Genomic DNA, 10,867 nt, shown 5'->3' on the forward strand with positions numbered 1-10,867 from the left:
TAATTTTTTCTACGGTCGATCTTAAGGGTAAGAAGTGGCATCTGTGTTCAACAGGCGAAACCCTTATGCTTCCAGGGCATCTGTAAGTAGTGATCTCTGTCTGCGACATTTTCCACTAACCAATAATTTAAACGTCCATTGACCGACTGTAAAATAATCGACTATCAAATGGTCGATCAACAAATGATCGATTACGGTTATGAAATAAATCGATCCTCTTCCTGAATCCACCATGTGTGATTAGTGAACATCTGTCGAAATCCTGTGACTATTTGTAGTGAGTAATATAAAAACTCGTGTAAACTACATCTCGAACGAATAATATAATCAATAATCATCGAATAAATTCCACAAGGTAAAGTTATCATCAATACCAATAAGGCAACTGTTTGATTTTCGGACATATCGACAATACTCACTGGATTTATAAAAACGTCAACATAACCTGCATTATTTCTTACACAACATATGTATATATAGCAAAAAGAATGTACTTTTCTTTAACTAATATTGATTTTCCCAGTGGGAGGTCTGAGATTTGACACAGTGGCAATGGATGAGAAGGTACAGAGAGTAGTGCCCAGTGTATTTTTCATTGGAATTTATTAATCATTAATAATTAATGTGTGCTGCTTCTCTCGCAGCTCCCTTCTCGGTACTTCACCTTTATTCAAAAAATTTCATCATATTTATATTTATTGATTGGCGACATTATTTAATGCATTCTCATACTTTCACCTGTTGCATGTGACAAATAATTATATTCATTGGCGAGAAACGTTGCTGCTTTTGAGGAATTCGGTTGAATTACATTATTCAAATTTCAATTCATTGGTGATTAACGCAACAAATATGCTAACATGCATGCACGCATTTACATGCTACTTTGCAATTAAACTTTCCCTTTTAATTAATTTAAACGTAATTTTGACTAAAAAGTCCAGAAATTATTGAATTTTCTATAAATTCTCTTACAACAGAAATGAAATTCCTACAGAATGTCTAGACAACAAAATATTAAATCAATAAAATTTGCTAATTTTTCAAATTGCATTTTCGTATGCATGACTCCCTAAACTTCTGTGGCGAGAATAAAGAGATGATTCAACCATGAGAAACAAATTGCAAAGCATGAAAGTTTCTTTCATTTAACTGTGTTTTACCCCTGGAGGTCGCCCCAGAGTAGATCCCACACAATTCCCTCGAGCCATCAAAAATTCTCAAACGATTATCTGTCCTTTCGCAGAATTTCAAAGAAACAACTAAAATAACTCGCTCTCAAGCGCGTCATCTGCGTCGGAAGCGTCTCATCATCGCCCGTAGATCACCCCCCGAAAGCACTCCCTCAGAATCCCAGGAAAACTCCCGAGGGCCCTCGAAACCCGCCGTGATTGAATCTCTATCAAAAATTTCAAAATCGAAAGCTCGGCGGCTGCGGAAGAAGAACAATCCCACAACCTCCCCAAGTCCCCCATCGACGTCTTTTGATATCTCCGAAGTCACCTCTACAAACTCCATCCCCACCGAGGAAATCCGTCCGGATCCGGAGAAGAATTCCCAGAAGGTCCTCCCTACCCCGACGAATCCCCAAGAGCTTCTGAACAACGAGAAAAACTTGAAAATTACGGAATCCCTCAGTCGTTCTGATCCGAAGGACTCAAACACCGAATTAATCATCAAAGCGTCAATTATCCAACCCCCAGACCTGGTCTGCAACACATCCAAAGATGTTATCAGCCATGAGCTCACACTGAGCCATGACTCATCAAAGTCCCCAGCACAATCGACCCTAGAAATCATCCTCCCAAAGACTGTCACCACCAAAGAATTTAAAATGAATGCAGAATGTAAAACCAGAGAGGAGATAAAGGCGGAGAGGGAGGCGAAGAAGGCAGCTAAAGCAGCAGCAAAAAACAAGTCAAAGGGACCAAAGCAAAATTCCGAACAGACAGCTCCAGGTACCGTCTCGAAGCCTCCAAAGGCCCCCTTGAAGCCGAGTCCTGCGAATCATCACGAAAACTCTCTCTCAGTGCCTGATAGTAAGTCTAGAGTGAATAATCTCATGTCAGACGAAGAAGTAGAGAAAGAGATTTCGATTGTCGAAGAGCAATTCTCGAATTTATCAGTCTCCGAAGTCGTGGTGCCACCACATCAGCTGGCAGTATCACGAGAGAAGATTAAGCAAGAGCTAAAGACTGGTGATGAGGGGAAGAGTAAGGCCCAGCTGAGAGAGGAGAGGAGACGTAAGCAGGAGGCCCAGAGAGCTGCGAAGGAAGCGCAGAAGGTCGCGAAGACCGAGTCAAAGATGCCGAAAGCCTCGCAGGCTGAGGAGAAGCCCAAGGAGATTCCGAAATCTTCGGGGAAGATCAAGAAGGTGATATCCAAAAATGGCAGCCACGAGGTGGGACTGTTTAAACATCTGTATCACGAGAGGGGTCAAGCGTTCGTGGATACTCCACCTGTTAATTCTCATGTACATCCAGCTATTGTCAGACTTGGCGTTCAGTATGCCAGCAAAATCGTCGTCGGTAGTAATGCCAGGTGTATTGCCTTTCTTGCTGCGATCAAGGAGATGATTCAGGACTTCGAGAGACCTTCGCAGGCGGATTTTACTAGAGGATTGGAGGCCAGCTTGCAGGAGCACTCCGCTTATCTACATCACTGCAGGCCCATGGCTGTCACTATGCACAATGCGCTGAGACATCTCAAATGGCAAATATCACAACTGGATTCCAGTATTCCTGATAATGAGGTTAGTTTGTCAGACTGAATATTTCTCAATCCCTGACGAATTCAGTTGAATTTATAACTCCAGTTAAAGAACGAAAAAATATCTTTCTTCACTGATTCATTCTCTCCGTATAATTAATCGCTTTTTCGGCAGGCAAGAACGAAGTTAGGAACAGCCATCGATACTTATGTAAAGGAGCAGATTCTCCTGGCAGGCCAGGCGATTTCGATAGCTATTCAATCGAAAATCTCTAATGGGGATGTCATCCTCACATGCAGCTAGTGAGTAGCAATCACCAATGAATCATAAACAGTCGACAAATTATGTATTGATTTCTAGTTCTTCGTTGATTCAAAAAATTCTCTGCGAAGCCCACGACCAGGGGAAGAAGTTCAGGGTTGTTATACTCGATGGGAGACCTTTCTTAGAGGGCAAGGAGTTACTTAGAAGACTGGCGAAATATGGAATTGAGTGCTCTTACGGAAGGATCACCCAAGTCAGCAATGTAATCAAGAAGGAAGGAGTAAGTATGACAAATAATTACCCACACCCGATTTTAAATTTACAAACTCGAGTACTTCAATTGATGTCACGTTAAGGGGTATTATTATTGCTATCAATAATGAACAACTTAATAATTTAATGGTAATATGGTTAAATTGTTATTCATTATTTCCTATCATTAATTTTCATTCCTACAATTTTTCCATTCACAGGTAAATAAAGTTTTGCTCGGTGTTCACGCAATATTTGCGAATGGCGCAATAATGTCACGCCTGGGAACCGCTCAAATCGCCCTAATGGCCAAAGCCTTTAACATCCCCGTGTTGTTTGCCTGTGAAACATACAAAACCTGCGAGAGAGTTCAAACAGACTCAATAGTTAACAACGAAATCGGTGATCCTAATGAACTTGCCATTGGTAGTACTGCATTGGCAAATTGGAAAGCACAGCCCAATCTGAATCTTCTCAATCTCACGTACGACGTAACACCCCCCGAGCTAATAACAGCTGTTGTCACCGAACTTGGTATTCTTCCCTGCACAAGTGTTCCTGTTATCCTTCGTATGAAAGCCTCAGAAATATAAACAATTGATTTGTTAATTATGGAAGCGCTTGAAACGATTGGTATACTATTATTTACAATTTTATAATAAAAACATTGATTATATCGCTTTATTATTATGATGGAATCAATAAGTATCTGTAGATTTTAATAAATTTTTGAAGCTCAATTAAATACCATCAACTTTGTTATTAATACGTATCTAGTTGAATTATTTACATGCTCAATTCATAATTCTCCTCGTTGCACAATTAAATCACTCGTAATTATCAGAATTGGGTTCTTGCATCATTTTTTCATTACCGAAAACGCTGCTCATACAAACATTTTATGAAAAATAATAGATACGTATTTTTTTATTTAAAAAAATCAAAGAATAACTTGGAAAATGGAAAATACGCATCTAATATTTTTCATTAGAAACTAACATAAGAAAATTCTCATGCTAACTCCTGATCGATAGTAATACGTACAATGAACACATAAACATTTCAAATCAAAAAATAAAGAAACCTAAAAATGGAGATCAAAATCAATGAACACATTGGGTTGAAATTGAACAATTGTACGACGAGAGAAGTGCAGATCAATGAGCATAATTACGCAAGTTACAATTTTTTTTATAATTTACCCCTCGCTAGACTACAGGCTGATGCCAGACAATTTTTCCACTTAGACAGCCTGACACTAGTAAGCAGTGTCTCGGTGAGAACTTCGTGCTGAGCACAATATCAGAGTGACTGATGTTTGTCGCCAATTCATGAAGCTGCTGCGGCTCATTGAATGGTGGAACGCAGTTGGATAATTCCTGGCATTCATTGGAGAACGCAAGAAGACGAACTCCGTAGCCAAAAGGTGAGCAAATGAGTCTGCCATCCGCTGAGAAGCACAGCTCCTTTATGTAACCTGATCCCACATTTGGCTCTTCAATGTAGTGAGTCAGTCGGGAGACATTCTGGTGGATTTTGTGATTCCTAGGTATTGCGTACATGGGCTGTGGTCCTTGACGCATCTGGCTCTGGGGTCTGCCTCGATCTCCGAGAATTACGACTGTATGAGAGCCCCTCGGGGGCAGAGGAACGCTTACACCACCGCCTGACCTTCTCAACCAATTTCTCGTGTCGATTGTTGTGTACAACTCTCTCTCCCTCTCCCTCCTCAGTCTGGCCTCTCTGATGGCCACTAGAGCCTCCCAAACATCGCTTGAGCTCACGTGCAACTCGACATTTGCAGTTGGAAAATTAGTTGTATCCACCATGTTCCGGTTTCTAAGATAATTCAACTGGAAGAGACCACGCTGGGTTCGGGGATCGATTCGCTCTGGGGCTGGATCAATGTCAGGCCCTGGCTCCTGCCTGTTCTCCTCGGTTGGCCTCTCATTCGGGGGATTGTCAACGCTTGAACTTATCTCAACTACTCCAGCACTCGTTCGCATGACGTTTCGGTGACGTGAACGATTGGAATTGACATTTGAGCGGACGTTTATTCGCCAGCCGTTCGATCTGGAGGGACGTGCGGGCTGAGTCGCGTCAGTTGATACGAATGAGTTGGAGCGAACATCAGACATTGTCGGGACGATTCTAGTACGATTAGTTATGTCGATGACGAAGGACGAGGGGATACCAGAGCGCGAGGGCTGCGGCTGACTGGTCACCTCGAAGTCATCGTCCGGAGGATCATTCAAGGACGGTAGGCTTGGATCTTCGTCAGTTTGGGGCTTTGAGATGTCCGGGGTGTCACGTTCTTGGATGTCGTGAATGCAGGTCCACTCTGATTTTTCTCCGTTGCTGACATTCCTAGAGAGAGCACACCAGCCCTGGGGATGCACCTGAAGACTCGATATGACTTCGGCATCATCGCCAACAGGGAAATCAGTGAGAAATTCTACCCGGTTGTGCTCTCGGGAATGGGCAAATAAATGTGTAAAGCTAGCAGCAGCTGGAATCGTCGTCTGTGACAGCTGCATCAGACGATACATGTTGGGCTTGAATCCAACAAGATCCTGCGTTAGTGTGCTCAACTTGAGATTGTGAATGATAATCAGATAGCCAGATGTTGTGCAGATCAGCATCTTGGACGCATCTGGAGTCAGTCTCGTTCGCATTAGTCCATTTGTATGGAATACTCGGTTGTAAAAGGAGCTGTTCTCCGCGTAACTGTTAATATCCCACGTGTATATACTACCATCGAAGTCACTGGTGAGTAGTAGTCCATCGTTAGGACTGTATTCAATATTTTTAACCCAGTTTGAGTGCCCCTGGAGGGTTCTAATGCGATGTTTGAGATTCCTCGCGTCCCATAATGCAACTGTCTGGTCGTCTGAGCAGGTGGCGAACATTCGTTGATCCAAAAATCTTGAATGAGGAATTAAAAATGAAATTATGTGCCAGTAAAATTGGTAGCAAATTGTTAAACTACATTTTGCCTTCTAAATGGCAGCGTCATAATCGTCCAAATAAATATTTAGGATTTTTTAGGTTATAACGAACCATCATGACAAAAAATTCCATTTTTTTCAATACAGGCATTTTCCCCGCCTGTCCATCCAATTAATTAAAGGTAACTTCATTTTTTATTATTTTTTGCCTTCGATTTGGGTCACATTAGTTGAAAGAAAAGTTTTCGTTTTTATAATGATTAATGTGTCAAAGTCATTTACCTAGCGCAATTAACGCAGTCATTGTGTGCATTATCTATTGCATGAACCAGACGTCTACACAGTGGATCAAACATCAGAATGCTCTTCTTCTCACAGACTCCAACGAGAAGAGATCTAGAAGCCCACTCGATTGTAATAAAATATAAAACGTGAGGGATAAACCAGAGATTTGTTTATCAAATGGATTAATCTTACCCATCAGGGGAAAATTCTAAATTGAACACACCGCCATGCATGGCATTACAGGGACTCTCCTTGTGGTCCCATGATGTAACGGGTTGGATTGACGTGTACAGGGTCTTGAAAAACCGATCACTATGTCCGAGGGGTGGATTTATCCCCATCTCTCGATGCTGGAGCCACATTCCCCCATGCGATTGTCTCATTCTTATTTTTGGCATTATTCAAATATTTTTTCTTTATCGAATTGTATAAAAAAAGCTGCTTTGACTACAATTGCACTGATCGTTAATCTATCACATAAATACTTTAGTACCAGAATGTATCAGTGATCACTGTTACAGTCAGGGTTTGCAACATTACTGGCGATTTCATTCGATCCTTTCTTTCCACAAGTCAAGGGATGTATTATTTCTTTATTTAAGCATCAGTTCAAGGTTCACTCCGAGTTAGGTTATGCATTTGTCAAGTCAACTCTAAACTTTTTTTTGGAGCAAATAGGTTATGTTATTCTATTCCCCTGTACTCTTCGGGAAACAAATGTGTCGAAGACAATTGTTATGGGGTTCAATCACCAACAATTTGATGTATATCAGTAATACTGTATCACTTAGTGGTCGAATAAACTGAAAAATTGTCGCTCGTCTTTAGTAAAAACTTTTTTTTGCCGAAAATGTTTGAAAACCCTGACAGAGTACATAAATGCACGCCATCTTTGACCTCGGGGTGCAGCGCTGGAGTGGTATTTGTGAGTCTTACACACACATTTACATCGAATGGCCTCCACCATCGTGATTCATTTGAATGTGGCTTGTTCGTGTTTATTTTTTCAACAGTCAGAAAATATGTGACAACAATGATAAAAAAGAAACATTTACTTCAATTACTTTGATAGATTCATAATGAAGTGTCATTCAGATATTTTTAATTGGAATGTTTACAGGAAATGAGTGAAGAAAAATATAAAATATACTATCTTAGACAGTTATTGATTTACAACGATGGTAAATTCATAATAGAACATGTTTTTAAAAATTTCTAATGCAGAAGTTTGCATAAAGAAACATCAAACATATAAAAGAGAATCAGGTAATTTTTAATTGTTGTTAATATCGAACTTGAGGCCCGTTCCCTTCGTATTCTTCTCAGTCCACTCGTCAAATCTACAAGACAATTCTTCACTCATGTGATTTCTCCAATCACCCACTTGACCTTTTCGAATGAATTTCGTGTCAGGATCGTTAGTGTTGCTCGTCAGGATGCTCTCCAAGTTTATCGCTGGATTCGCTGCCATTTTGGAGAACGCCAGGTGCTTGGATAACTCCTCTGCCTGCTCAGGAGTCACTGTCTTCTCCAGAAACTCTGCAGTTTGCATTATTGCTGCCAGTTGATCTTTTTTCATATCCTCGTACGTGAGAAATAAAATATTGTCTCCACCTTTGCGATTCCAGAAGCCCAGAACGTGCTTCCAGAATGGCCCCATTGGTGCTGGAAACGCCACAAATTGTCCATACCTTTAATACAATTTTTTTAAAGACAGAGTGAAGCTAGAGTGGCCATTACCATTGTCTTCCACCATCAGTTCTGCGAATTCCTCAAATGTTCCCTCCAAGTCGTGCATCAATTTGCAATAGTGATAAAAACTTACGCAGGTATCTTTTGGATTTCTGGCCACGTAAATAATCTAAACAAAAGGTAATAATTGCGCATCTAGAGAATGAAACTAAAGATCATTTCCTATGTTTTTCTCGTAATTTTGAAGTTAAATGGAGTGAATCTTGAGTTCTTTTTAATAAATACAGGAATACATAATGAACAAAAAATATTATAAATAAATCAGTGACAAGTAATGAGCGGACACACTCTCTCCTATTTACCTTTGGTTTTTTCTTGGAAATTTCTTGAGGCAATAGCTCCCAGGGTAGATGACTCTTGATATATCTGGGCCTCTGCATCTTCTCCACATTCTCAACAGAATTTCCAAACTGCGAGAAGAAATCGACGTACTTTCCCGTCACCATCAACGCCGACGACCTACATAATAAATTGGAAATAGTGACAGCAACATCGACTTTGAATTCACAATTCAAAAAACGTACTCTAGAAGGGGATTCCGAATTAACAGAGGAGTTTTCGCACTCTCATAGTCCAAGTTGTTGCCGATACACCAGACCATTTCCTGGGCCCAATGGCTACCTGATGATGCAATCAAAATACATGAGTCAAAATCACTGGAGATTTTTTATTTCGTATTTTACCTGTGCGGGGGTAGGACACCATCCAGACATCATCTTCGTAGACTTCCATGTCCCTAATTTTTTGGCCCAGGAAGACGAAATGAGGTGGCAGAAGGCAGTGAGAGGGTTCGACCCTTAGAAAACTTGATTTTACTCCGTACATTTTGTCCAGTCTAGCACCAAGAGTTCCATCCACTGTTTTATAGATCAACTGCGTCATCTTGATTCCTGATAAATTTTCAAAACTCACTCCTTTCCTGAACAAGAATATTTTTTCTATGGAGCACGTTTATGCTTTTAATTACCTATTGATTTACAATCATGTTCAATAATAGTAGTCGAATAATTCTCAATTAATTTAGTACCTGGGCAATAAAAATTGCTAATTACCTTAGACACGTCCAAGATGAGGGAATCAGACCGATGCCAAGGAGCGTGCACTAGTGCACAGCGAAAAGTGCAATGGACAATTCCCAACAACTCTCATCCGAATGCTGATGCACTCAAACTGGCTTTGAAACGTCCATCGACTTTCGCTTAATGACGAAGCAGGACTCCATCTCTCTCGAATCTTAATAATTCGCGTGCGAAATCCCCAGCTGAGACTCGTGTTCCTGCTTCCTCCAACATGCTTCTTAAATTGATATCTGAACCATTCGTTAGTGCGAATGTACTGCAGACTTTCATCGTAGGCATTTCACTTTTAGTGAAAGTTGTTGGCACGATTTGTTTGGGAGATTTTACTACGGGACAGGTAAATTGCACGTTGAGGATCGTTTAATTGGTTTATTTAATTCATTAATAACTTTTGTCCTGAATAAAAAACTTAACGTCAATGGATGACAATTTCTCACCGGGAAGAAGAAAAGAAAATTGAGGATTTTTTACAATAAAGCAAACAATTGAGACGAGTCTTAATTTTTGTTGTCAGAAATTTTTATCAGAGCAATTGAATTTAATTATTGAAATTTTTAATTGAAAAAAATATCGAGTTCATGAAATGCTGAAGGAATTCGGCACATAATTGCTTCGCCGATTATAAAACATAAGAATCATGAACTTCAATTCGAATAATTCCGCCCTCGGACAGTGTGAGTTCTCCAATCGTCCGCTGGTGTCTTTGAGGTCGCTTCAACCTCTGTAAGTGTTTGTTCTTGGACAATTAAAGTTAACAATTATTCTATGAATGTTTGATGATTGTCTGAAATAAGTCCATTTTCATAACACTTTTGGTAAGTGTCTTTCACATCCACAATTCTCTTACTACAATTAATTTTCCTACTCTTGTCATGTTCATCTTCCAAAAAGTGAGGTTAACTTCGATTAGGTTTAATTCAACTAATGGCATTATCTGTATATTATGGTCATATTATTCAAAGGCATGAGAGGTGTCAATTGATAAATCGTTTACATTCCTTCACAAATGTTTTTTTCTTCGTCAGTGCCATGTCCTGGATCAGGAGGAAAATCATTTCTGCGGTGTCGTGGGTACCGCAGGTGACTCAAGTACGTTTTCGATATCACGCAGAGAGAAGAGCTAATGGGCCCCTTGTGAGGCGTTATGGCTACAAAGATCCACTGGACATTCGTGGATTACTCCCTCGACAGAATCAAAAGAGAATCGCCGAACAGCCCATTTATCGTCCAACAGACAATTGGTCAGAGCGACGCGCACTTTTCGGTCAGAATGATTACATTGACATTCTCGGTGATGACAGCCTCCATCCGACCCGAATCCTGTACAACACTCCTTCCTGGCTACGTGGTGCGAAGGGCGGTGAGATGCAGATGCTCATACGAAAGAGGAAAATATGGGGCAAAGGTATCTTCCCCATTTCAAATCCAACGAGATGGAACGACATCAGAAAGCGGATTAAATTTTTGTACAATTTTTTGAATCGTAAAACCAGAACTTACATTAAGAATTAAATATTATCGACTTGTTGTGGAATTCAATGTGGGCGTATTTGTTATTTTCGTTTATTTATATCCCT

At 40.3% G+C, this 10,867-nt stretch overlaps 4 protein-coding genes across 5 annotated transcripts; 2 read left to right on the forward strand and 2 right to left on the reverse strand.

Moving 5' to 3' along the window:
- Positions 1-211: 211 nt before the first annotated feature.
- LOC135163491 (translation initiation factor eIF2B subunit delta) lies at positions 212-3,976 on the forward strand. The gene is made up of 6 exons (XM_064122946.1): positions 212-355; positions 524-564; positions 1,247-2,752; positions 2,885-3,012; positions 3,071-3,254; positions 3,448-3,976. The coding sequence occupies exons 2-6, from the start codon at positions 553-555 to the stop codon at positions 3,817-3,819; spliced, it is 2,202 nt and encodes a 733-aa protein (XP_063979016.1). The 5' UTR covers positions 212-355; positions 524-552; the 3' UTR covers positions 3,820-3,976.
- Positions 3,370-7,382, reverse strand: LOC135163492 (DDB1- and CUL4-associated factor 10). The gene is made up of 3 exons (XM_064122948.1): positions 6,652-7,382; positions 6,457-6,570; positions 3,370-6,151 (listed from the first exon to the last, which is right to left on the reverse strand). The coding sequence occupies exons 1-3, from the start codon at positions 6,855-6,857 to the stop codon at positions 4,435-4,437; spliced, it is 2,037 nt and encodes a 678-aa protein (XP_063979018.1). The 5' UTR covers positions 6,858-7,382; the 3' UTR covers positions 3,370-4,434.
- A 157-nt stretch (positions 7,383-7,539) lies between these two features.
- LOC135163498 (luciferin sulfotransferase) lies at positions 7,540-9,490 on the reverse strand. The gene is made up of 6 exons (XM_064122961.1): positions 9,264-9,490; positions 8,895-9,130; positions 8,736-8,832; positions 8,514-8,670; positions 8,200-8,320; positions 7,540-8,124 (listed from the first exon to the last, which is right to left on the reverse strand). Exons 2-6 carry the CDS (start codon positions 9,091-9,093, stop codon positions 7,733-7,735), a joined length of 966 nt encoding a protein of 321 aa, XP_063979031.1. The 5' UTR covers positions 9,094-9,130; positions 9,264-9,490; the 3' UTR covers positions 7,540-7,732.
- Positions 9,491-9,912: 422 nt separating this feature from the next.
- Positions 9,913-10,829, forward strand: LOC135163503 (large ribosomal subunit protein mL51). Of its 2 annotated transcripts, none has more exons than XM_064122969.1 (2): positions 9,913-10,013; positions 10,316-10,829. In XM_064122969.1, exons 1-2 carry the CDS (start codon positions 9,928-9,930, stop codon positions 10,800-10,802), a joined length of 573 nt encoding a protein of 190 aa, XP_063979039.1. In that variant the 5' UTR covers positions 9,913-9,927; the 3' UTR covers positions 10,803-10,829. The 2 variants fall into 2 exon arrangements, with proteins under 2 accessions (XP_063979039.1, XP_063979040.1); XM_064122970.1 differs by having other exon boundaries at positions 9,966-10,105.
- Positions 10,830-10,867: the final 38 nt, after the last annotated feature.

This window comes from Diachasmimorpha longicaudata, chromosome 6 (genome assembly GCF_034640455.1).
Source record: "Diachasmimorpha longicaudata isolate KC_UGA_2023 chromosome 6, iyDiaLong2, whole genome shotgun sequence".
Lineage (NCBI taxonomy): Eukaryota > Metazoa > Arthropoda > Insecta > Hymenoptera > Braconidae > Diachasmimorpha > Diachasmimorpha longicaudata.

What these genes read in the sequence shown, in the direction of transcription:
- LOC135163498 (XM_064122961.1), bottom strand. Translation starts at nt 9,093, where the DNA reads ATGACGCAGTTGATCTATAAAACAGTGGATGGAACTCTTGGTGCTAGA. An exon ending in ATTCGGAATCCCCTTCTAGA is followed by an intron (nt 8,671 to 8,735) that starts GTACGTTTTTTG and finishes TTTATTATGTAG; the next exon opens with GTCGTCGGCGTTGATGGTGA. An exon ending in TTTCCAAGAAAAAACCAAAG is followed by an intron (nt 8,321 to 8,513) that starts GTAAATAGGAGA and finishes CCTTTTGTTTAG; the next exon opens with ATTATTTACGTGGCCAGAAA.
- LOC135163491 (XM_064122946.1), top strand. An exon ending in CCAGTATTCCTGATAATGAG is followed by an intron (nt 2,753 to 2,884) that starts GTTAGTTTGTCA and finishes CTTTTTCGGCAG; the next exon opens with GCAAGAACGAAGTTAGGAAC. An exon ending in GTCATCCTCACATGCAGCTA is followed by an intron (nt 3,013 to 3,070) that starts GTGAGTAGCAAT and finishes ATTGATTTCTAG; the next exon opens with TTCTTCGTTGATTCAAAAAA.
- LOC135163503 (XM_064122969.1), top strand. Translation starts at nt 9,928, where the DNA reads ATGAACTTCAATTCGAATAATTCCGCCCTCGGACAGTGTGAGTTCTCC. An exon ending in TTGAGGTCGCTTCAACCTCT is followed by an intron (nt 10,014 to 10,315) that starts GTAAGTGTTTGT and finishes TTTCTTCGTCAG; the next exon opens with TGCCATGTCCTGGATCAGGA.
- LOC135163492 (XM_064122948.1), bottom strand. Translation starts at nt 6,857, where the DNA reads ATGCCAAAAATAAGAATGAGACAATCGCATGGGGGAATGTGGCTCCAG. An exon ending in TTAGAATTTTCCCCTGATGG is followed by an intron (nt 6,571 to 6,651) that starts GTAAGATTAATC and finishes GTGGGCTTCTAG; the next exon opens with ATCTCTTCTCGTTGGAGTCT. An exon ending in GACTGCGTTAATTGCGCTAG is followed by an intron (nt 6,152 to 6,456) that starts GTAAATGACTTT and finishes TCCTCATTCAAG; the next exon opens with ATTTTTGGATCAACGAATGT.